Genomic DNA, 25,289 nt, shown 5'->3' with positions numbered 1-25,289 from the left:
TTTCCAGGGCAACAACACATTATGTCTGGGGGCAGTAGACAGGGAGAGGTTGTTTCCAGGGCAACAACACATTATGTCTGGGGGCAGTAGACAGGGAGAGGTTGTTTCCAGGGCAACAACACATTATATCTGGGGGCAGTAGACAGGGAGAGGTTGTTTCCAGGGCAACAACACATTATATCTGGGGGCAGTAGACAGGGAGAGGTTGTTTCCAGGGCAACAACACATTATATCTGGGGGCAGTAGACAGGGAGAGGTTGTTTCCAGGGCAACAACATATTATGTCTGGGGGCAGTAGACAGGGAGAGGTTGTTTCCAGGGCAACAACACATTATGTCTGGGGGCAGTAGAGGAGTGGACGACTATACCTCACCCTATTCCCTATGCAACCCTACGAGGCTCTGGTCTAAAGTAGTGCACTTTATAGGGAACAGGGGGCATTTTAGGACGAAAAACATGGTTCAGATGCCAAACTAAACAAACTAAACTAGCTAATGGTCTCCTTGACAACCAGACAGACAGGCTCGTACTGGAGATGATTTAAATGCTTACAACATTCTCCTCCCTCAAGTCCAAAGCTGAGATGATTATCAAGTCAATTGAATTTGCTTCTTCTTCTTCTTGTGTTTTTGTTTTAAAAGCTGTTTCAGCAGCTTCAGTGTGAAACGGTGTGAACCTGAAAACCGTCCCCTTGGATTCTGGGCCTCTAACTGTGACATCACTGTTCCCTTCTGTGACATCACTGTTCCCTTCTGTGACATCACTGTTCCATTCTGTAACTCCACATTTCACTGTTCCCTAGCTGTGACCTCACTGTTCCCTAGCTGTGACCTCACTGTTCCCTAGCTGTGACATCACTGTTCCCTAGCTGTGACATCACTGTTCCCTAGCTGTGACATCACTGTTCCCTAGCTGTGACATCACTGTTCCCTTCTGTGACATCACTGTTCCATTCTGTAACTCCACATTTCACTGTTCCCTAGCTGTGACCTCACTGTTCCCTAGCTGTGACCTCACTGTTCCCTAGCTGTGACATCACTGTTCCCTAGCTGTGACATCACTGTTCCCTAGCTGTGACCTCACTGTTCCCTAGCTGTGACATCACTGTTCCCTAGCTGTGACATCACTGTTCCCTAGCTGTAACATCACTGTTCCCTAGCTGTGACCTCACTGTTCCCTAACTGTGACATCACTGTTCCCTAGCTGTGACATCACTGTTCCCTAGCTGTGACATCACTGTTCCCTAGCTGTGATCTCACTGTTCCCTAGCTGTGACCTCACTGTTCCATTCTGTGACATCACTGTTCCATTCTGTGACATCACTGTTCCATTCTGTGACATCACTGTTCCATTCTGTGACATCATTGTTCCACTCTGTGACATCACTGTTCCATTCTGTGACATCACTGTTCCATTCTGTGACATCACTGTTCCATTCTGTGACATCACTGTTCCATTCTGTGACATCACTGTTCCACTCTGTGACATCACTGTTCCACTCTGTGACATCACTGTTTCATTCTGTGACATCACTGTTCCATTCTGTGACATCACTGTTTCATTCTGTGACATCACTGTTTTATTCTGTGACAGTGCAGAACTACTGTGTGTGTACACAGTGACATCACAATAGTAAATCTATGATTTGGAAACACACATTGACACGGTGAAGTGACTGGAGCATGAACTAAGAGGACAGAAAGGAAGAAGAGTCCACTAAGAAGCATACACCAACAGTCTTTCCTGTTCAGTGGGGCGGAGAAGGGAAAGAGGGAGGGGTGTAGGTGTGGGCATACTGTTTTTTCTTAGTTCTACATCTCCCCCATCCTCCTCCTCCTCCCATCCTCCTCTCCCTCCTTCCTCCTCTCCCTCCATCCTCCTCTCCTCCATCCTCCTCTCCCTCCATCCTCCTCTTCCTCCATCCTTCTCTCACTCCATCCTCTTGCTCCATCCTTCTCTTCCTCCATCCTTATCTCCCTCCATCCTCCTCTTCCTCCATCCTCCTCTTCCCCCATCCTCCTCTCTCCCATCCTCCTCTCATTCTATCCTCCTCTTCCTCCCATCCTCCTCTCCTCTCCCCCTTCCTCCCATCCTCCTCTTCCACCCTTCTCCCTCCATCCCTCGGTCCTACCACAGTAGTGGGCTCCAAACCTCCTCCGCTCCGCCCTCTGTGTGTGTGTGAGCGCGCATGTGTGTGTGTGTGTGTGTGTGCGCATGTGTGCACGAGTCACACAAAAGACGAGAACCCCGTGACGGGCGTGCGTGAGCCTGGTGGATTGGTATTGGGGTTGGCGTGCGTGTGTGTGTGTGGGAGTGTGTGTGGGAGTGTGTGTGTGTGCGCGGGCAGCCCAGTGGGTGTGTATGCTCCCCCTGTGCTGTGCTGTGTGACCACGGTCTGGTAGTAGGGCTCTGCCCCGTCAGTGCTGGAACACTCCTCGTAGCCGGACGCCAGACTTAACCCCTTCAGGCCTTTAGGTTGTCTCTTCCAGCTGTTATAGTAGGTGGGATCTGACATGTAGTGATTAACAAAGGAATGTTTAGGATGATGATCATCCTCACAGTCACTGTCTGTTACCTACAGAGAGACAGACAGAGAGACAGACACAAAGAGACAGAGAGAAACAGAGACAGAAAGACAGAGACAGAGAGAGAGACAGAGACAGACAGAGAGACAGACACAAAGAGACAGAGAGAAACAGAGACAGAAAGACAGAGACAGAAAGAGAAAGACAGAGACAGAGAGAGACAAAGAGAGACAGACACAGAGAGAGAGAGAGAGAGAGAGAGAGAGAGAGAGAGAGAGAGAGAGAGAGAGAGAGAGAGAGAGAGAGAGAGAGAGAGAGAGAGTGAAATATAGAGGATTAGTTGGGGAGTGTGCATGTGTGTGTGTCCTTGCCTGAGTGTGTGTGTCTGCTGTGAGTGTACCTCAGACTCTGATATATCAGTAGGTTTCTCTGTGAGTGTACCTCAGACTGATATATCAGTAGGTTTCTCTGTGAGTGTGGTGCTCTCTGATATATCAGTAGGTTTCTCTGTGAGTGTGGTGCTCTCTGATATATCAGCAGGTTTCTCTGTGAGTGTGGTGCTCTCTGATATATCAGCAGGTTTCTCTGTGAGTGTACCTCATACTCTGATATATCAGTAGGTTTCTCTGTGAGTGTGGTGCTCTCTGATATATCAGTAGGTTTCTCTGTGAGTGTGGTGCTCTCTGATATATCAGTAGGTTTCTCTGTGAGTGTGGTGCTCTCTGATATATCAGCAGGTTTCTCTGTGAGTGTACCTCAGACTCTGATATATCAGCAGGTTTCTCTGTGAGTGTGGTGCTCTCTGATATATCAGTAGGTTTCTCTGTGAGTGTGGTGCTCTCTGATATATCAGTAGGTTTCTCTGTGAGTGTGGTGCTCTCTGATATATCAGCAGGTTTCTCTGTGAGTGTGGTGCTCTCTGATATATCAGCAGGTTTCTCTGTGAGTGTGGTGCTCTCTGATATATCAGTAGGTTTCTCTGTGAGTGTGGTGCTCTCTGATATATCAGCAGGTTTCTCTGTGAGTGTGGTGCTCTCTGATATATCAGCAGCTTTCTCTGTGAGCGTACCTCATACTCTGATATATCAGTAGGTTTCTCTGTGAGTGTACCTCAGACTCTGATATATCAGTAGGTTTCTCTGTGAGTGTGGTGCTCTCTGATATATCAGCAGGTTTCTCTGTGAGTGTGGTGCTCTCTGATATATCAGTAGGTTTCTCTGTGAGTGTGGTGCTCTCTGATATATCAGTAGGTTTCTCTGTGAGTGTGGTGCTCTCTGATATATCAGTAGGTTTCTCTGTGAGTGTGGTGCTCTCTGATATATCAGCAGGTTTCTCTGTGAGTGTGGTGCTCTCTGATATATCAGCAGGTTTCTCTGTGAGTGTGGTGCTCTCTGATATATCAGCAGGTTTCTCTGTGAGTGTGGTGATCTCTGATATATCAGTAGGTTTCTCTGTGAGTGTGGTGCTCTCTGATATATCAGCAGGTTTCTCTGTGAGTGTGGTGCTCTCTGATATATCAGCAGGTTTCTCTGTGAGTGTGGTGCTCTCTGATATATCAGTAGGTTTCTCTGTGAGTGTGGTGCTCTCTGATATATCAGCAGGTTTCTCTGTGAGTGTACCTCAGACTCTGAGATGTCAGCAGGTTTCTCTGTGAGTGTGGTGCTCTCTGATATATCAGTAGGTTTCTCTGTGAGTGTACCTCAGACTCTGATATATCAGCAGGTTTCTCTGTGAGTGTACCTCAGACTCTGAGATGTCAGCAGGTTTCTCTGTGAGTGTGGTGCTCTCTGATATATCAGTAGGTTTCTCTGTGAGTGTACCTCAGACTCTGATATATCAGTAGGTTTCTCTGTGAGTGTGGTGCTCTCTGATATATCAGTAGGTTTCTCTGTGAGTGTGGTGCTCTCTGATATATCAGCAGGTTTCTCTGTGAGTGTGGTGCTCTCTGATATATCAGTAGGTTTCTCTGTGAGTGTGGTGCTCTCTGATATATCAGTAGGTTTCTCTGTGAGTGTGGTGCTCTCTGATATATCAGTAGGTTTCTCTGTGAGTGTGGTGCTCTCTGATATATCAGTAGGTTTCTCTGTGAGTGTGGTGCTCTCTGATATATCAGTAGGTTTCTCTGTGAGTGTGGTGCTCTCTGATATATCAGTAGGTTTCTCTGTGAGTGTGGTGCTCTCTGATATATCAGCAGGTTTCTCTGTGAGTGTGGTGCTCTCTGATATATCAGTAGGTTTCTCTGTGAGTGTGGTGCTCTCTGATATATCAGCAGGATTCTCTGTGAGTGTGGTGCTCTCTGATATATCAGTAGGTTTCTCTGTGAGTGTGGTGCTCTCTGATATATCAGTAGGTTTCTCTGTGAGTGTGGTGCTCTCTGATATATCAGTAGGTTTCTCTGTGAGTGTGGTGCTCTCTGATATATCAGCAGGTTTCTCTGTGAGCGTACCTCAGACTCTGATATATCAGCAGGTTTCTCTGTGAGTGTACCTCAGACTCTGATATATCAGTAGGTTTCTCTGTGAGTGTGGTGCTCTCTGATATATCAGTAGGTTTCTCTGTGAGCGTACCTCATACTCTGATATATCAGTAGGTTTCTCTGTGAGCGTACCTCATACTCTGATATATCAGTAGGTTTCTCTGTGAGTGTGGTGCTCTCTGATATATCAGTAGGTTTCTCTGTGAGTGTACCTCAGACTCTGATATATCAGTAGGTTTCTCTGTGAGTGTGGTGCTCTCTGATATATCAGTAGGTTTCTCTGTGAGTGTACCCCAGACTCTGATATATCAGTAGGTTTCTCTGTGAGTGTGGTGCTCTCTGATATATCAGCAGGTTTCTCTGTGAGTGTGGTGCTCTCTGATATATCAGTAGGTTTCTCTGTGAGTGTGGTGCTCTCTGATATATCAGTAGGTTTCTCTGTGAGTGTGGTGCTCTCTGATATATCAGCAGGTTTCTCTGTGAGTGTGGTGCTCTCTGATATATCAGTAGGTTTCTCTGTGAGTGTGGTGCTCTCTGATATATCAGTAGGTTTCTCTGTGAGTGTGGTGCTCTCTGATAGATCAGTAGGTTTCTCTGTGAGTGTACCTCATACTCTGATATATCAGTAGGTTTCTCTGTGAGTGTACCTCAGACTCTGATATATCAGTAGGTTTCTCTGTGAGTGTGGTGCTCTCTGATATATCAGTAGGTTTCTCTGTGAGTGTACCTCAGACTCTGATATATCAGTAGGTTTCTCTGTGAGTGTGGTGCTCTCTGATATATCAGTAGGTTTCTCTGTGAGTGTGGTGCTCTCTGATATATCAGCAGGTTTCTCTGTGAGTGTGGTGCTCTCTGATATATCAGTAGGTTTCTCTGTGAGTGTGGTGCTCTCTGATATATCAGTAGGTTTCTCTGTGAGTGTGGTGCTCTCTGATATATCAGCAGGTTTCTCTGTGAGTGTGGTGCTCTCTGATATATCAGCAGGTTTCTCTGTGAGTGTACCTCAGACTCTGATATATCAGTAGGTTTCTCTGTGAGTGTGGTGCTCTCTGATATATCAGTAGGTTTCTCTGTGAGCGTGGTGCTCTCTGATATATCAGTAGGTTTCTCTGTGAGTGTGGTGCTCTCTGAGATGTCAGCAGGTTTCTCTGTGAGTGTGGTGCTCTCTGATATATCAGCAGGTTTCTCTGTGAGTGTGGTGCTCTCTGATATATCAGCAGGTTTCTCTGTGAGTGTGGTGCTCTCTGATATATCAGTAGGTTTCTCTGTGAGTGTGGTGCTCTCTGATATATCAGCAGGTTTCTCTGTGAGTGTGGTGCTCTCTGATAGATCAGTAGGTTTCTCTGTGAGTGTGGTGCTCTCTGATATATCAGTAGGTTTCTCTGTGAGTGTGGTGCTCTCTGATATATCAGTAGGTTTCTCTGTGAGTGTACCTCAGACTCTGATATATCAGTAGGTTTCTCTGTGAGTGTGGTGCTCTCTGATATATCAGTAGGTTTCTCTGTGAGTGTGGTGCTCTCTGATATATCAGTAGGTTTCTCTGTGAGTGTGGTGCTCTCTGATATATCAGTAGGTTTCTCTGTGAGTGTGGTGCTCTCTGATATATCAGTAGGTTTCTCTGTGAGTGTGGTGCTCTCTGATATATCAGCAGGTTTCTCTGTGAGTGTGGTGCTCTCTGATATATCAGTAGGTTTCTCTGTGAGTGTGGTGCTCTCTGATATATCAGCAGGTTTCTCTGTGAGTGTACCTCAGACTCTGATATATCAGTAGGTTTCTCTGTGAGTGTGGTGCTCTCTGATATATCAGTAGGTTTCTCTGTGAGCGTACCTCATACTCTGATATATCAGTAGGTTTCTCTGTGAGTGTGGTGCTCTCTGATAGATCAGTAGGTTTCTCTGTGAGTGTACCTCATACTCTGATATATCAGTAGGTTTCTCTGTGAGTGTACCTCAGACTCTGATATATCAGTAGGTTTCTCTGTGAGTGTGGTGCTCTCTGATATATCAGTAGGTTTCTCTGTGAGTGTACCTCAGACTCTGATATATCAGTAGGTTTCTCTGTGAGTGTGGTGCTCTCTGATATATCAGTAGGTTTCTCTGTGAGTGTGGTGCTCTCTGATATATCAGCAGGTTTCTCTGTGAGTGTGGTGCTCTCTGATATATCAGTAGGTTTCTCTGTGAGTGTGGTGCTCTCTGATATATCAGTAGGTTTCTCTGTGAGTGTGGTGCTCTCTGATATATCAGCAGGTTTCTCTGTGAGTGTGGTGCTCTCTGATATATCAGCAGGTTTCTCTGTGAGTGTACCTCAGACTCTGATATATCAGTAGGTTTCTCTGTGAGTGTGGTGCTCTCTGATATATCAGTAGGTTTCTCTGTGAGCGTGGTGCTCTCTGATATATCAGTAGGTTTCTCTGTGAGTGTGGTGCTCTCTGAGATGTCAGCAGGTTTCTCTGTGAGTGTGGTGCTCTCTGATATATCAGCAGGTTTCTCTGTGAGTGTGGTGCTCTCTGATATATCAGCAGGTTTCTCTGTGAGTGTGGTGCTCTCTGATATATCAGTAGGTTTCTCTGTGAGTGTGGTGCTCTCTGATATATCAGCAGGTTTCTCTGTGAGTGTGGTGCTCTCTGATAGATCAGTAGGTTTCTCTGTGAGTGTGGTGCTCTCTGATATATCAGTAGGTTTCTCTGTGAGTGTGGTGCTCTCTGATATATCAGTAGGTTTCTCTGTGAGTGTACCTCAGACTCTGATATATCAGTAGGTTTCTCTGTGAGTGTGGTGCTCTCTGATATATCAGTAGGTTTCTCTGTGAGTGTGGTGCTCTCTGATATATCAGTAGGTTTCTCTGTGAGTGTGGTGCTCTCTGATATATCAGTAGGTTTCTCTGTGAGTGTGGTGCTCTCTGATATATCAGTAGGTTTCTCTGTGAGTGTGGTGCTCTCTGATATATCAGCAGGTTTCTCTGTGAGTGTGGTGCTCTCTGATATATCAGTAGGTTTCTCTGTGAGTGTGGTGCTCTCTGATATATCAGCAGGTTTCTCTGTGAGTGTACCTCAGACTCTGATATATCAGTAGGTTTCTCTGTGAGTGTGGTGCTCTCTGATATATCAGTAGGTTTCTCTGTGAGCGTACCTCATACTCTGATATATCAGTAGGTTTCTCTGTGAGTGTGGTGCTCTCTGATATATCAGTAGGTTTCTCTGTGAGCGTACCTCATACTCTGATATATCAGTAGGTTTCTCTGTGAGCGTACCTCAGACTCTGATATATCAGTAGGTTTCTCTGTGAGTGTGGTGCTCTCTGAGATGTCAGCAGGTTTCTCTGTGAGTGTGGTGCTCTCTGATATATCAGCAGGGTTCTCTGTGAGTGTACCTCAGACTCTGATATATCAGCAGGTTTCTCTGTGAGTGTGGTGCTCTCTGATATATCAGTAGGTTTCTCTGTGAGTGTGGTGCTCTCTGATATATCAGCAGGTTTCTCTGTGAGTGTGGTGCTCTCTGATATATCAGCAGGTTTCTCTGTGAGTGTGGTGCTCTCTGATATATCAGTAGGTTTCTCTGTGAGTGTGGTGCTCTCTGATATATCAGTAGGTTTCTCTGTGAGTGTACCTCAGACTCTGATATATCAGTAGGTTTCTCTGTGAGTGTGGTGCTCTCTGATATATCAGTAGGTTTCTCTGTGAGTGTGGTGCTCTCTGATATATCAGCAGGTTTCTCTGTGAGTGTGGTGCTCTCTGATATATCAGTAGGTTTCTCTGTGAGTGTGGTGCTCTCTGATATATCAGTAGGTTTCTCTGTGAGTGTGGTGCTCTCTGATATATCAGTAGGTTTCTCTGTGAGTGTGGTGCTCTCTGATATATCAGTAGGTTTCTCTGTGAGTGTGGTGCTCTCTGATATATCAGCAGGTTTCTCTGTGAGTGTACCTCAGACTCTGATATATCAGTAGGTTGCTCTGTGAGTGTGGTGCTCTCTGATATATCAGTAGGTTTCTCTGTGAGTGTACCTCAGACTCTGATATATCAGCAGGTTTCTCTGTGAGTGTACCTCAGACTCTGATATATCAGCAGGTTTCTCTGTGAGTGTACCTCAGACTCTGAGATGTCAGCAGGTTTCTCTGTGAGCGTGGTGCTCTCTGTGAGGATGGCTCCATTGTTGTAGTTATCACACAGGTCTTCATCAGAGTAGTGGAGGAGGCCTGGACTGGGCCTGGGAGGGGACCTACACACAAACACACACACACACACAGTTAATATGGGATAGCTTTGGTTTTGTTAACCTGGATGCAGAGGGCTAAATCAGTTTTAATCTCTCACTGCAGAGGGCTAATTCATCTTTAATCTCTCACTGCAGAGGGCTAATTCAGCTTTAATCTCTCACTGCAGAGGGCTAAATCAGATTAATCTCTCACTGCAGAGGGCTAATTCATCTTTAATCTCTCACTGCAGAGGGCTAAATCAGATTAATCTCTCACTGCAGAGGGCTAAATCAGATTAATCTCTCACTGCAGAGGGCTAATTCAGCTTTAATCTCTCACTGCAGAGGGCTAAATCAGCTTTAATCCCTCACTGCAGAGGGCTAAATCAGCTTTAATCTCTCACTGCAGAGGGCTAAATCAGTTTTAATCTCTCACTGCAGAGGGCTAAATTGACGTTCCAATGTATGTACCCTCCAAACAGTGCCTTACAATAGCTCTCTCTCTCTGTCTCTGTCTTTCTGTCTCTCTCTCTTTCTCTGTCTCTCCCCCATCCACCCATCCATCTCCCACCCTTCTCTCCTCTCCTCCCTCCCTTTCTCCATCCCTCTACCTAGTTCCATTCTTCTTGTGGAAGGTGCTCTTGTTGTTCAGAGTTCTGCTGTTGAGTTCCAGAGCTGTGAATCCTCCGTTGTCCAGGGTTACGGACTCCTCCACCGTAGACACATGCTTTCCTGAGAGAGAGAGAGAGAGAGAGAGAGAGAGAGAGAGAGAGAGAGAGAGAGAGAGAGAGAGAGAGAGAGAGACAGAGAGAGAGAGAGAGAGAGAGAGAGAGAGAGAGAGAGAGAGAGAGAGAGAGAGAGAGAGAGAGAGAGAGAGAGAGAGAGAGAGACAGAGAGAGAGACAGAGAGAGAGACAGAGAGAGAGACAGAGAGAGAGACAGAGAGAGAGACAGAGAGAGAGAGACAGAGAGAGAGAGAGAGAGAGACAGAGAGAGAGAGAGAGACAGAGAGAGAGACAGAGAGAGAGAGACAGAGAGAGAGAGAGAGAGAGAGAGAGAGAGAGAGAGAGAGAGACAGAGACAGAGAGAGAGACAGAGACAGAGAGAGGGAAAGAGGAGAGTAGCTCTCTTAACAACAAGAAAACAACAATCAACTTTTCCAGGGAAATAGAAGAAGTCAGGTGTGAGGGCTTTCTGCCCTCTCACACCTTGTCCTCCTCTTCAGAGCTCCCTCTTTCCCTCTAGAAGCCCCTCTACACCCAGAAGAACCTGTTTCTTTGTGAAACCCTTCGTTTGTTACTATACAAACAGACACAACAAAGAAGTCAAATATGCTGCTGCAGAGCTAAGAGACAGACAGACAGACAGACAGACAGACAGACAGACAGACAGACAGACAGACAGACAGACAGACAGACAGACAGACAGACAGGCAGGCAGGCAGGCAGGCAGGCAGGCAGGCAGGCAGGCAGGCAGGCTATCAGACAGACAGACAGACAGACAGACAGACAGACAGACAGACAGACAGACAGACAGACAGACAGACAGACAGACAGACAGACAGGCAGGCAGGCAGGCAGGCAGGCAGGCAGGCAGGCAGGCAGGCAGACTATCAGACAGACAGACAGACAGACAGACAGACAGACAGACAGACAGACAGACAGACAGACAGACAGACAGACAGACAGACAGACAGACAGACAGACAGACAGACAGACAGACAGACAGACAGACAGGCAGGCAGGCAGGCAGGCAGGCAGGCAGACAGGCAGACAGGCAGACTATCAGAGAGCCAGACAGACAGACAGTCCTAGACAGACTGACAGAGAGACAGACTGTGAAACAGTGTGTTAGGTGTGTGTGAGGTGTGTATGTGTGTGTGAGGTGCGTGTGAGGTGTGTATGTGTGTGTGAGGTGCGTGTGAGGTGTGTATGTGTGTGTGAGGTGCGTGTGAGGTGTGTTAGGTGTGTGTGAGGTGTGTAGGTGTGTGTGAGGTGTGTAGGTGTGTGAGGTGCGTGTGAGGTGTGTGTGAGGTGTGTGTTAGGTGTGTGTTAGGTGTGTGTGAGGTGTGTGTGAGGTGTGTGTGAGGTGTGTGTTAGGTGTGTGAGGTGTGTGTTAGGTGTGTGAGGTGTGTGTTAGGTGTGTGAGGTGTGTGTTAGGTGTGTATGTGTGTGTGAGGTGCGTGTGAGGTGTGTATGTGTGTGTGAGGTGCGTGTGAGGTGTGTATGTGTGTGTGAGGTGCGTGTGAGGTGTGTATGTGTGTGTGAGGTGCGTGTGAGGTGTGTATGTGTGTGTGAGGTGCGTGTGAGGCGTGTGAGGTGTGTTAGGTGTGTGTGAGGTGTGTAGGTGTGTGTGAGGTGTGTAGGTGTGTGAGGTGCGTGTGAGGTGTGTGTGAGGTGTGTGTGAGGTGTGTGTTAGGTGTGTGAGGTGTGTGTGAGGTGTGTGTTAGGTGTGTGAGGTGCGTGTGAGGTGTGTGTGAGGTGTGTGTGAGGTGTGTGTGTTAGGTGTGTGTGAGGTGTGTGTTAGGTGTGTGAGGTGTGTGTGAGGTGTGTGTGAGGTGTGTGTGAGGTGTGTGTGAGGTGTGTGTTAGGTGTGTGAGGTGTGTGTGAGGTGTGTGTGAGATGTGTGTAAGGTGTGTGTTAGGTGTGTGAGATGTGTGTGAGGTGTGTGTTAGGTGTGTGAGGTGTGTGTTAGGTGTGTGAGGTGTGTGTTAGGTGTGTGAGGTGTGTGTTAGGTGTGTGTGAGGTGTGTTAGGTGTGTTAGGTGTGTGTTAGGTGTGTGAGGTGTGAGGTGTGTGTGAGGTGTGAGGTGTGTGTACCTGTGTATTAGGTGTGAGGTGTGTGTACCCGTGTATTAGGTGTGTACCTGTGTATTAGGTGTGTAGGTGTGTACCTGTGTATTAGGTGTGTAGGTGTGTGTACCTGTGTATTAGGTGTGTACCTGTGTATTAGGTGTGTAGGTGTGTGTACCTGTGTATTAGGTGTGTACCTGTGTATTAGGTGTGTAGGTGTGTGTACCTGTGTATTAGGTGTGTAGGTGTGTGTACCTGTGTATTAGGTGTGTGTACCAATGTATTAGGTGTGTAGGTGTGTGTACCTGTGTATTAGGTGTGTACCTGTGTATTAGATGTGCGTACCTGTGTATTAGGTGTGTAGGTGTGTGTACCTGTGTATTAGGTGTGTACCTGTGTATTAGGTGTGTAGGTGTGTGTACCTATGTATTAGGTGTGTATGTTTGTGTATCTGTGTATTAGGTGTGTACCTGTGTATTAGGTGGGTGTATCTGTGTATTAGGTGTGTAGGTGTGTGTACCTGTGTATTAGGTGTGTAGGTGTGTGTATCTGTGTATTAGGTGTGTACCTGTGTATTAGGTGTGTGTATCTGTGTATTAGGTGTTTAGGTGTGTGTACCTGTGTATTAGGTGTGTGTACCTGTGTATTAGGTGTGTAGGTGTGTGTACCTGTGTATTAGGTGGGTATACCTGTGTATTAGGTGTGTAGGTATGTGTACCTGTGTATTAGGTGTGTACCTGTGTATTAGGTGTGTAGGTGTGTGTATCTGTGTATTAGGTGTGTACCTGTGTATTAGGTGTGTGTACCTGTGTATTAGGTGTGTACCTGTGTATTAGGTGTGTAGGTGTGTGTACCTGTGTATTAGGTGTGTACCTGTGTATTAGGTGTGTACCTGTGTATTAGGTGTGTAGGTGTGTGTACCTGTGTATTAGGTGTGTGTACCTGTGTATTAGGTGTGTGTACCTGTGTATTAGGTGTGTACCTGTGTATTAGGTGTGTGTACCTGTGTATTAGGTGTGTAGGTGTGTGTACCTGTGTATTAGGTGTGTGTACCTGTGTATTAGGTGTGTGAGGTGTGTGTGAGGTGTGTGTTAGGTGTGTGAGGTGCGTGTGAGGTGTGTGTGAGGTGTGTGTGTTAGGTGTGTGTGAGGTGTGTGTTAGGTGTGTGAGGTGTGTGTTAGGTGTGTGAGGTGTGTGTGAGGTGTGTGTGAGGTGTGTGTGAGGTGTGTGTTAGGTGTGTGAGGTGTGTGTGAGGTGTGTGTGAGATGTGTGTGAGGTGTGTGTTAGGTGTGTGAGGTGTGTGAGGTGTGTGTTAGGTGTGTGAGGTGTGTGTTAGGCGTGTGAGGTGTGTGTGGTGTGTGTTAGGTGTGTGTGAGGTGTGTTAGGTGTGTTAGGTGTGTGTTAGGTGTGTGAGGTGTGAGGTGTGTGTGAGGTGTGAGGTGTGTGTACCTGTGTATTAGGTGTGAGGTGTGTGTACCCGTGTATTAGGTGTGTACCTGTGTATTAGGTGTGTAGGTGTGTACCTGTGTATTAGGTGTGTAGGTGTGTGTACCTGTGTATTAGGTGTGTACCTGTGTATTAGGTGTGTAGGTGTGTGTACCTGTGTATTAGGTGTGTACCTGTGTATTAGGTGTGTAGGTGTGTGTACCTGTGTATTAGGTGTGTAGGTGTGTGTACCTGTGTATTAGGTGTGTGTACCTATGTATTAGGTGTGTAGGTGTGTGTACCTGTGTATTAGGTGTGTACCTGTGTATTAGATGTGCGTACCTGTGTATTAGGTGTGTAGGTGTGTGTACCTGTGTATTAGGTGTGTACCTGTGTATTAGGTGTGTAGGTGTGTGTACCTGTGTATTAGGTGTGTAGGTGTGTGTATCTGTGTATTAGGTGTGTACCTGTGTATTAGGTGTGTGTATCTGTGTATTAGGTGTTTAGCTGTGTGTACCTGTGTATTAGGTGTGTGTACCTGTGTATTAGGTGTGTGTACCTGTGTATTAGGTGGGTGTACCTGTGTATTAGGTGTGTAGGTGTGTGTACCTGTGTATTAGGTGTGTACCTGTGTATTAGGTGTGTAGGTGTGTGTATCTGTGTATTAGGTGTGTACCTGTGTATTAGGTGTGTACCTGTGTATTAGGTGTGTAGGTGTGTGTACCTGTGTATTAGGTGTGTAGGTGTGTGTACCTGTGTATTAGGTGTGTGTACCTGTGTATTAGGTGTGTGTACCTGTGTATTAGGTGTGTACCTGTGTATTAGGTGTGTGTACCTGTGTATTAGGTGTGTAGGTGTGTGTACCTGTGTATTAGGTGTGTGTACCTGTGTATTAGGTGTGTGAGGTGTGTGTGAGGTGTGTGTTAGGTGTGTGAGGTGCGTGTGAGGTGTGTGTGAGGTGTGTGTGTTAGGTGTGTGTGAGGTGTGTGTTAGGTGTGTGAGGTGTGTGTTAGGTGTGTGAGGTGTGTGTGAGGTGTGTGTGAGGTGTGTGTGAGGTGTGTTATAGGTGTGTGAGGTGTGTGTGAGGTGTGTGTGAGATGTGTGTGAGGTGTGTGTTAGGTGTGTGAGGTGTGTGTGAGGTGTGTGTTAGGTGTGTGAGGTGTGTGTTAGGCGTGTGAGGTGTGTGTGGTGTGTGTTAGGTGTGTGTGAGGTGTGTTAGGTGTGTTAGGTGTGTGTTAGGTGTGTGAGGTGTGAGGTGTGTGTGAGGTGTGAGGTGTGTGTACCTGTGTATTAGGTGTGAGGTGTGTGTACCCGTGTATTAGGTGTGTACCTGTGTATTAGGTGTGTAGGTGTGTACCTGTGTATTAGGTGTGTAGGTGTGTGTACCTGTGTATTAGGTGTGTACCTGTGTATTAGGTGTGTAGGTGTGTGTACCTGTGTATTAGGTGTGTACCTGTGTATTAGGTGTGTAGGTGTGTGTACCTGTGTATTAGGTGTGTAGGTGTGTGTACCTGTGTATTAGGTGTGTGTACCTATGTATTAGGTGTGTAGGTGTGTGTACCTGTGTATTAGGTGTGTACCTGTGTATTAGATGTGCGTACCTGTGTATTAGGTGTGTAGGTGTGTGTACCTGTGTATTAGGTGTGTACCTGTGTATTAGGTGTGTAGGTGTGTGTACCTGTGTATTAGGTGTGTAGGTGTGTGTATCTGTGTATTAGGTGTGTACCTGTGTATTAGGTGTGTGTATCTGTGTATTAGGTGTTTAGCTGTGTGTACCTGTGTATTAGGTGTGTGTACCTGTGTATTAGGTGTGTGTACCTGTGTATTAGGTGGGTGTACCTGTGTATTAGGTGTGTAGGTGTGTGTACCTGTGTATTAGGTGTGTACCTGTGTATTAGGTGTGTAGGTGTGTGTATCTGTGTATTAGGTGTGTACCTGTGTATTAGGTGTGTACCTGTGTATTAGGTGTGTAGGTGTGTGTACCTGTGTATTAGGTGTGTAGGTGTGTGTACCTGTGTATTAGGTGTGTACCTGTGTATTAGGTGTGTACCTGTGTATTAGGTGTGTAGGTGTGTGTACCTGTGTATTAGGTGTGTGTACCTGTGTATTAGGTGTGTGTACCTGTGTATTAGGTGTGTACCTGTGTATTAGGTGTGTAGGTGTGTGTACCTGTGTATTAGGTGTGTAGGTGTGTGTACCTGTGTATTAGGTGTGTAGGTGTGTGTACCTGTGTATTAGGTGTGTAGGTGTATGTACCTGTGTATTAGGTGTGTACCTAATACACACTTGATTAGTGTAGTGTTAGCTAGCTACATAGCTGCCTTTGCTGTCTTCGTTTCATCGTATCCAAGATAATTGTGTTGTTTAGGTTTAGAGTGTGTAGTCTTAGAGTGATTATCTTAATTTACCGAGGTTAGCTAGCCAGCTATTTGTCGTCCTTAACGTAGGTGACTCTGCTAGCTAGCCAACGCTAGCCAACGTCTTCTGTATAGAACTCAACTACCCGGTCGCATTCACAGGTAGTATCACATTTTCACTTCATTTCATTACAGTACAACGGTTTGATTTGTTTGATCGTAGCTAGCTACATAGCCGTCTTTGTATCAAAGATAATTGTGTAGTCTAGAGCGATTTTCTAGGTTCACTAGCCAGCTATTGTCGTTCTTTTAACGCAACGTAACGTAAACAACACTGCTAGCTAGCCAGCTAGCCCCCGAATAGCAACACTGCAGAAACTAATACACTCAACGGAACGACTTGATTAGTGTAGTGTCAACAACGCACCCACTGCCAGCTGGCCTACTTCAGCAGTACTGTATCATTTTAATCATTTTAGTCAATAAGATTCTTGCTACGTAGCTTAACTTTCTGAACATTCGAGACGTGTAGTCCACTTGTCATTCCAATCTCCTTTGCATTAGCGTAGCCTCTTCTGTAGCCTGTCAACTATGTGTCTGTTTATCCCTGTTCTCTCCTCTCTGCACAGACCATACAAACGCTCCTCACCGCGTGGCCGCGGCCACCCTACTCTGGTGGTCCCAGCGCGCACGACCCACGTGGAGTTCCAGGTCTCCGGTAGCCTCTGGAACTGCCAATCTGTGGTCAACAAGGCAGAGTTCATCTCAGCCTATGCCTCCCTCCAGTCCCTCGACTTCTTGGCACTGACGGAAACATGGATCACCACAGACAACACTGCTACTCCTACTGCTCTCTCTTCGTCCGCCCACGTGTTCTCGCACACCCCGAGAGCGTCTGGTCAGCGGGGTGGTGGCACCGGGATCCTCATCTCTCCCAAGTGGTCATTCTCTGTTTCTCCCCTTACCCATCTGTCTATTGCCTCCTTTGAATTCCATGCTGTCACAGTTACTAGCCCTTTCAAGCTTAACATCCTTATCATTTATCGCCCTCCAGGTTCCCTCGGAGAGTTCATCAATGAGCTTGATGCCTTGATAAGCTCCTTTCCTGAGGACGGCTCACCTCTCACAGTTCTGGGCGACTTTAACCTCCCCACGTCTACCTTTGACTCTTTCCTCTCTGCCTCCTTCTTTCCACTCCTCTCCTCTTTTGACCTCACCCTCTCACCTTCCCCCCCTACTCACAAGGCAGGCAATACGCTCGACCTCATCTTTACTAGATGCTGTTCCTCCACTAACCTCATTGCAACTCCCCTCCAGGTCTCCGACCACTGCCTTGTATCCTTTTCCCTCTCGCTCTCATCCAACACCTCCCACACTGCCCCTACTCGGATGGTATCGCGCCATCCCAACCTTCGCTCTCTCTCCCCCGCTACTCTCTCCTCTTCCATCCTATCATCTCTTCCCTCCGCTCAAACCTTCTCCCACCTATCTCCTGATTCTGCCTCCTCAACCCTCCTCTCCTCCCTCTCTGCATCCCTTGACTCTCTATGTCCCCTATCCTCCAGGCCGGCTCGGTCCTCCCCTCCCGCTCCGTGGCTCGATGACTCATTGCGAGCTCACAGAACAGGGCTCCGGGCAGCCGAGCGGAAATGGAGGAAAACTCGCGTCCCTGCGGACCTGGCATCCTTTCACTCCCTCCTCTCTACATTTTCCTCCTCTGTCTCTGCTGCTAAAGCCACTTTCTACCACGCTAAATTCCAAGCATCTGCCTCTAACCCTAGGAAGCTCTTTGCCACCTTCTCCTCCCTCCTGAATCCTCCGCCCCCCCTCCTCCCTCTCTGCAGATGACTTCGTCAACCATTTTGAAAAGAAGGTCGACGACATCCGATCCTCGTTTGCTAAGTCAAACGACACCGCTGGTTCTGCTCACACTGCCCTACCCTGTGCTCTGACCTCTTTCTCCCTCTCTCTCCAGATGAAATCTCGCGTCTTGTGACGGCCGGCCGCCCAACAACCTGCCCGCTTGACCCTATCCCCTCCTCTCTTCTCCAGACCATTTCCGGAGACCTTCTCCCTTACCTCACCTCGCTCATCAACTCATCCCTGACCGCTGGCTACGTCCCTTCCGTCTTCAAGAGAGCGAGAGTTGCACCCCTTCTGAAAAAACCTACACTCGATCCCTCCGATGTCAACAATTACAGACCAGTATCCCTTCTTTCTTTTCTCTCCAAAACTCTTGAACGTGCCGTCCTTGGCCAGCTCTCCCGCTATCTCTCTCTCTGAATGACCTTCTTGATCCAAATCAGTCAGGTTTCAAGACTAGTCATTCAACTGAGACTGCTCTCCTCTGTATCACGGAGGCGCTCCGCACTGCTAAAGCTAACTCTCTCTCCTCTGCTCTCATCCTTCTAGATCTATCGGCTGCCTTCGATACTGTGAACCATCAGATCCTCCTCTCCACCCTCTCCGAGTTGGGCATCTCCGGCGCGGCCCACGCTTGGATTGCGTCCTACCTGACAGGTCGCTCCTACCAGGTGGCGTGGCGAGAATCTGTCTCCTCACCACGCGCTCTCACCACTGGTGTCCCCCAGGGCTCTGTTCTTGGCCCTCTCCTATTCTCGCTATACACCAAGTCACTTGGCTCTGTCATAACCTCACATGGTCTCTCTTATCATTGCTATGCAGACGACACACAATTAATCTTCTCCTTTCCCCCTTCTGATGACCAGGTGGCGAATCGCATCTCTGCATGTCTGGCAGACATATCAGTGTGGATGACGGATCACCACCTCAAGCTGAACCTCGGCAAGACGGAGCTGCTCTTCCTCCCGGGGAAGGACTGCCCGTTCCATGATCTCGCCATCACGGTTGACAACTCCATTGTGTCCTCCTCCCAGAGCGCCAAGAACCTTGGCGTGATCCTGGACAACACCCTGTCGTTCTCAACCAACATCAAGGCGGTGGCCCGTTCCTGTAGGTTCATGCTCTACAACATCCGCAGAGTACGACCCTGCCTCACACAGGAAGCGGCGCAGGTCCTAATCCAGGCACTTGTCATCTCCCGTCTGGATTACTGCAACTCGCTGTTGGCTGGGCTCCCTGCCTGTGCCATTAAACCCCTTCAACTCATCCAGAACGCCGCAGCCCGTCTGGTGTTCAACCTTCCCAAGTTCTCTCACGTCACCCCGCTCCTCCGTTCTCTCCACTGGCTTCCAGTTGAAGCTCGCATCCGCTACAAGACCATGGTGCTTGCCTACGGAGCTGTGAGGGGAACGGCACCTCAGTACCTCCAGGCTCTGATCAGGCCCTACACCCAAACAAGGGCACTGCGTTCATCCACCTCTGGCCTGCTCGCCTCCCTACCACTGAGGAAGTACAGCTCCCGCTCAGCCCAGTCAAAACTGTTCGCTGCCCTGGCCCCCAATGGTGGAACAAACTCCCTCACGACGCCAGGACAGCGGAGTCAATCACCACCTTCCGGAGACACCTGAAACCCCACCTCTTTAAGGAATACCTAGGATAGGATAAGTAATCCCTCTCACCCCCCCTAAGTTTTAGATGCACTATTGTTAAGTGACTGTCCCACTGGATGTCATAAGGTGAATGCACCAATTTGTAAGTCGCTCTGGATAAGAGCGTCTGCTAAATGACTTAAATGTAAATGTAAATGTACCTGTGTATTAGGTGTGTAGGTGTGTGTACCTGTGTATTAGGTGTGTGTTCCTGTGTATTAGGTGTGTACCTGTGTATTAGGTGTGTAGGTGTGTGTACCTGTGTATTAGGTGTGTAGGTGTATGTACCTGTGTATTAGGTGTGTGTACCTGTGTATTAGGTGTGTACCTGTGTATTAGGTGTGTAGGTGTGTGTACCTGTGTATTAGGTGTGTGTACCTGTGTATTAGGTGTGTACCTGTGTATTAGGTGTGTAGGTGTGTGTACCTGTGTATTAGGTGTGTAGGTGTATGTACCTGTGTATTAGGTGTGTGTACCTGTGTATTAGGTGTGTGTACCTGTGTATTAGGTGTGTAGGTGTGTGTACCTGTGTATTAGGTGTGTACCTGTGTATTAGGTGTGTACCTGTGTATTAGGTGTGTAGGTGTGTGTACCTGTGTATTAGGTGTGTAGGTGTGTGTACCTGTGTATTAGGTGTGTAGGTGTGTGTACCTGTGTATTAGGTGTGTAGGTGTGTGTACCTGTGCTGCAGCTCCTGTACTTGTGGTTGTGTCCGTGCAGCAGGAGGCTGAACACCAACATGAGGATCATGATCAGACCAATCAGAGACAGGACCAACAGGAACCACCACTCCTCATAGAAGGGACGGTCCCACAGAGCTACGGACAGGACACATTACTGTTAGGAAGGCCTTTATAACCAGTCTGGAGACAGGACCAACAGGAACCACCACTCCTCATAGAAGGGACGGTCCCACAGAGCTACGGACAGGACACATTACTGTTAGGAAGGCCTTTATAACCAGTCTGGAGACAGGATGGAGACACATTACTGTTAGGAAGGCCTTTATAACCAGTCTGGAGACAGGACTAACAGGAACCACCACTCCTCATAGAAGGGACGGTCCCACAGAGCTACGGACAGGACACATTACTGTTAGGAAGGCCTTTATAACCAGTCTGGTGACAGGACCAACAGGAACCACCACTCCTCATAGAAGGGACGGTCCCACAGAGCTACGGACAGGACACATTACTGTTATGGAGGCCTTTATAACCAGTCTGGTGACAGGACTAACAGGAACCACCACTCCTCATAGAAGGGACGGTCCCACAGAGCTACGGACAGGACACATTACTGTTATGGAGGCCTTTATAACCAGTCTGGAGACAGGACCAACAGGAACCACCACTCCTCATAGAAGGGACGGTCCCACAGAGCTACGGACAGGACACATTACTGTTAGGAAGGCCTTTATAACCAGTCTGGAGACAGGACCAACAGGAACCACCACTCCTCATAGAAGGGACGGTCCCACAGAGCTACGGACAGGACACATTACTGTTAGGAAGGCCTTTATAACCAGTCTGGAGACAGGACTAACAGGAACCACCACTCCTCATAGAAGGGACGGTCCCACAGAGCTACGGACAGGACACATTACTGTTAGGAAGACCTTTATAACCAGTCTGGAGACAGGATGGAGACATATCACTGTTAGGAAGGCCTTTATAACCAGTCTGGAGACAGTATGGAGACGTATCACTGTTAGGAAGGCCTTTATAAGCAGTCTGGAGACAGGATGGAGACATATCACTGTTATGAAGGCCTTTATAAGCAGTCTGGAGACAGGATGGAGACATATCACTGTTAGGAAGGCCTTTATAAGCAGTCTGGAGACAGGATGGAGACATATCACTGTTATGAAGGCCTTTATAACCAGTCTGGAGACAGGATGGAGACATATCACTGTTAGGAAGGCCTTTATAACCAGTCTGGAGACAGGATGGAGACATATCTCTGTTATGAAGGCCTTTATAACCAGTCTGGAGACATATCACTGTGATGAAGGCCTTTATAATCAGTCTGGAGACAGGATGGAGACATATCTCTGTTATGAAGGCCTTTATAACCAGTCTGGAGACATATCACTGTTATGAAGGCCTTTATAACCAGTTTGGAGACAGGATGGAGACATATCACTGTGATGAAGGCCTTTATAACCAGTCTGGAGACAGGATGGAGACATATCACTGTTATGAAGGCCTTTATAACCAGTCTGGAGACATATCACTGTGATGGAGGCCTTTATAACCAGTCTGGAGACAGGATGGAGACATATCACTGTTATGAAGGCCTTTATAATCAGTCTGGAGACATATCACTGTTATGGAGGCCTTTATAATCAGTCTGGAGACAGGATGGAGACATATCACTGTGATGAAGGCCTTTATAATCAGTCTGGAGACAGGATGGAGACATATCACTGTGATGAAGGCCTTTATAACCAGTCTGGAGACAGGATGGAGACATATCACTGTGATGAAGGCCTTTATAACCAGTCTGGAGACATATCACTGTTATGAAGGCCTTTATAACCAGTCTGGAGACAGGATGGAGACATATCACTGTGATGAAGGCCTTTATAACCAGTCTGGAGACAGGATGGAGACATATCACTGTGATGAAGGCCTTTATAACCAGTCTGGAGACAGGATGGAGACATATCACTGTTATGAAGGCCTTTATAACCAGCCTGGTGACAGGATGCTGTTGATACTGTTACAGCTGGAGCTGCTTCAGTCTGACACTAGATGGCAGCACAGTGTTAACACAGAGACTGTGTTACTGTTTCTGTGTGTGTGTGTGTGTTTACCAGCGAGTGCGGTGGACGGCGTGCTGGGTTCCCCATAACCGTAGCGATTGACAGCGATGACACGGAACTCATATCCGACCCCTGACCTCAGACGGTCCATCTCCACGGTTGCTGACCTACTGCTGGGGGGGAGGAGCCTGACAAACGAGTCCCACATCCCTTCATCTGAAGAGCGAGAGAGAGACAGGAAAGAGAGAGAGGGGGGAAGAGTGAGAGGGAGAGAGAGTAGGAAGGGAGAGAAGGAGGGTAGTGAGACAATGTAAAAGGAAGTGTAAATATCATTAGTGATAGAAGGATAAGAAAGATAGGAGGCGAAAGAGAGAAGGAGAGGGAAGAGAGAAGGAGAGGAAGATAGAAGGAGAGGGAAGATAGAAGGAGAGGGAAGATAGAAGGAGAGGGAAGATAGAAGGAGAGGGAAGATAGAAGGAGAGGGAAGAGAGAAGGAGAGGGAAGAGAGAAGGAGAGGGAAGATAGAAGGAGAGGAAGATAGAAGGAGAGGGAAGAGAGAAGGAGAGGGAAGATAGAAGGAGAGGAAGATAGAAGGAGAGGGAAGAGAGAAGGAGAGGGAAGAGAGAAGGATAGGGAAGATAGAAGGAGAGGAAGATAGAAGGAGAGGAAGATAGAAGGAGAGGAAGATAGAAGGAGAGGAAGATAGAAGGAGAGGGAAGAGAGAGAAGGAGAGGGAAGAGAGAAGGAGAGGGAAGATAGAAGGAGAGGAAGATAGAAGGAGAGGGAAGAGAGAAGGAGAGGGAAGATAGAAGGAGAGGAAAATAGGAGGGAAGAGAAAAGGAGAGGGAAGAGAGAAGGAGAGGAAGATAGAAGGAGAGGAAGATAGGAGGAGAGGAAGATAGAAGGAGAGGGAAGAGAGAAGGAGAGGGAAGAGAGAAGGAGGGAAGATAGAAGGAGAGGAAGATAGAAGGAGAGGAAGATAGAAGGAGAGGGAAGAGAGAAGGAGAGGGATGATAGAAGGGAAGAGAGAAGGAGAGGAAGATAGAAGGAGAGGAAGATAGAAGGAGAGGAAGATAGAAGGAGAGGGAAGATAGGAGGGAAGAGAAAAGGAGGGAAGAGAGAAGGAGAGGGAATATATAAGGAGAGGAAGATAGAAGGAGAGGAAGATAGAAGGAGAGGAAAATAGAAGGAGAGGGAAGATAGGAGGGAAGAGTAAAGGAGGGAAGATAGGAGAGGGAAGATAGAAGGGAAGATAGAAGGAGCGGGAAGAGAGAAGGAGAGGGATGATAGAAGGGAAGAGAGAAGGAGAGGAAGATAGAAGGAGAGGGAAGATAGGAGAGGAAGAGAGAAGGAGAGGAAGATAGAAGGAGAGGGAGATAGAAGGAGAGGGAAGATAGGAGGGAAGAGAAAAGGAGGGAAGAGAGAAGGAGAGGGAATATAGAAGGAGAGGAAGATAGAAGGAGAGGGAAGATAGGAGGGAAGAGAAAAGGAGGGAAGATAGAAGGAGAGGGAAGATAGAAGGGAAGATAGAAGGAGAGGGAAGAGAGAAGGAGAGGGATGATAGAAGGGAAGAGAGAAGGAGAGGAAGATAGAAGGAGAGGGAAGATAGAAGGAGAGGAAGAGAGAAGGAGAGGAAGAGAGAAGGAGAGGAAGATAGAAGGAGAGGGAAGATAGAAGGAGAGGGACACACACACCACAGACACGCACCACGGACACACATTCGCTTGCTCACCTGAGGGACGAGCCTCGATAATGTAACCTATGACAGGTCCCGCCCCCGCGTCTCCCTCCGACCAATGAATGGTCAGCGCCGAGGAGGACTTGGTGACTGACATCTCCATGGGTGAACCAGGGGTGCCTGGGGGAGAGGGAGGAGCCATTCAGACCATATAAACACAGAAACTTGTAGATGTTGGGGATGTTGGTGTGTATAGCAGGTCTGGAGCTGAACACACATAAACCTAACACACTTAACACACACCTCACACACTTCACATACACATGGCATTGAGGAATATACCACCTCAGTCATTGGCTTCATCAATAAGTGCATCCCCACAGTGACTGTACGTACATATCCCAACCAGAAGCCATGGATTACAGGCAACATCCACATAAAGGCTAGAACGTTCAAGGAGACTAATCCGGACGCTGATAAAAAATCCCGCTATGCCCTCAGACGACCCGTCAAACAAGCAACGCGTCGATACAGGATAAAGATTGAATCCTACTACATCGGCTCTGACGCTCGTCAGATGTGGCAGGGCTTGATAACCATTACGGACTACAGAGAGAAACCCTGACGCGACCTGCCAATTGACGTGAGCCTACCAGACGAGCCAAATGCCTTTTATGCTCGCTTCAAGGCAAGCAACACTGAAACATGCACGAGACCACCAGCTGTTCTGGATGACTGTGTGATAATAAATAATAATAATAATATAATAATATATGCCATTTAGCAGACGCTTTTATCCAAAGCAACTTACAGTCATGTGTGCATACATTCTACGTATGGGTGGTCCCGGGGATCGAACCCACTACCCTGGCGTTACAAGCGCCATGCTCTACCAACTGAGCTACAGAAGGACCACTGCTCTCGGTAGTCGATGTGAACAAAACCTTTAAACAGGTCAACATTTACAGCCGCTGGGCCAGACAGATTACCAGGACATGTACTCAAAGCATGCGCTGACCAACTGTCAAGTGTCTTCACTGACATTTTTCTGTAATGCCTACACGTTTCAAGCAGACCAACACAGTCCCAAGGAACTGAAGGGAACCTGCCTTAAAGATTACCGCCCCATGGGACCCCATGGGACCCCATGGGACATGTCGGTAGCCATGAAGTGCTTTGAACGGCTGATCATGGCTCACATCAACAGCATCCTCCCGGACACCCTAGACCCAATCCAATTCGCATTCCGCCCCAACAGATCCACAGATGCCCTCCACCCTGTCCTTTCTCACCTGGACAAAAGGAACACCTATGTGAGAATGCTGTTCATTGACTACAGCTCAGCGTTCAACAGCATAGTGCCCACGAAGCTTATCACTAAGCTAAGGACTCTGGGATTAAACACCTCCCTCTGCAACTGGATCCTGGACTAAAAAGATTTGGCATGGGTCCCCAGATCCTCAAAAGGTTCTACAGCTGCACCATCGAGAGCATCTTGACCGGTTGCATCACCGCCTGGTACGGCAACTGCTCTGCATCTGACCGTAAGACGCTACAGAGGGTAGTGAGAACG

At 47.7% G+C, this 25,289-nt stretch overlaps 1 protein-coding gene across 1 annotated transcript in view; it reads right to left on the bottom strand.

Moving 5' to 3' along the window:
• Nucleotides 1-2,086: 2,086 nt before the first annotated feature.
• LOC124018701 (protein sidekick-1-like) overlaps nucleotides 2,087-25,289 on the bottom strand; it is a 60,622-nt gene continuing 37,419 nt past the window's right edge. Inside the window, exons 12-17 of the mRNA XM_046334053.1 lie at nucleotides 23,771-23,896; nucleotides 22,090-22,254; nucleotides 19,955-20,092; nucleotides 9,802-9,922; nucleotides 9,082-9,214; nucleotides 2,087-2,575 (exon numbers count right to left, since the gene is read on the bottom strand). Coding sequence (XP_046190009.1) covers nucleotides 2,228-2,575; nucleotides 9,082-9,214; nucleotides 9,802-9,922; nucleotides 19,955-20,092; nucleotides 22,090-22,254; nucleotides 23,771-23,896 — 1,031 coding nt within the window. The 3' untranslated portion in view covers nucleotides 2,087-2,227. The remainder of the gene's footprint in view (nucleotides 2,576-9,081; nucleotides 9,215-9,801; nucleotides 9,923-19,954; nucleotides 20,093-22,089; nucleotides 22,255-23,770; nucleotides 23,897-25,289) is intronic.

The sequence above is a fragment of the Oncorhynchus gorbuscha genome, unplaced genomic scaffold (assembly GCF_021184085.1).
Source record: "Oncorhynchus gorbuscha isolate QuinsamMale2020 ecotype Even-year unplaced genomic scaffold, OgorEven_v1.0 Un_scaffold_564, whole genome shotgun sequence".
Classification (NCBI taxonomy): domain Eukaryota; kingdom Metazoa; phylum Chordata; class Actinopteri; order Salmoniformes; family Salmonidae; genus Oncorhynchus; species Oncorhynchus gorbuscha.
Note: the sequence above shows the minus strand (reverse complement) of the source record. Positions and strands in the feature narration are given on the sequence as shown.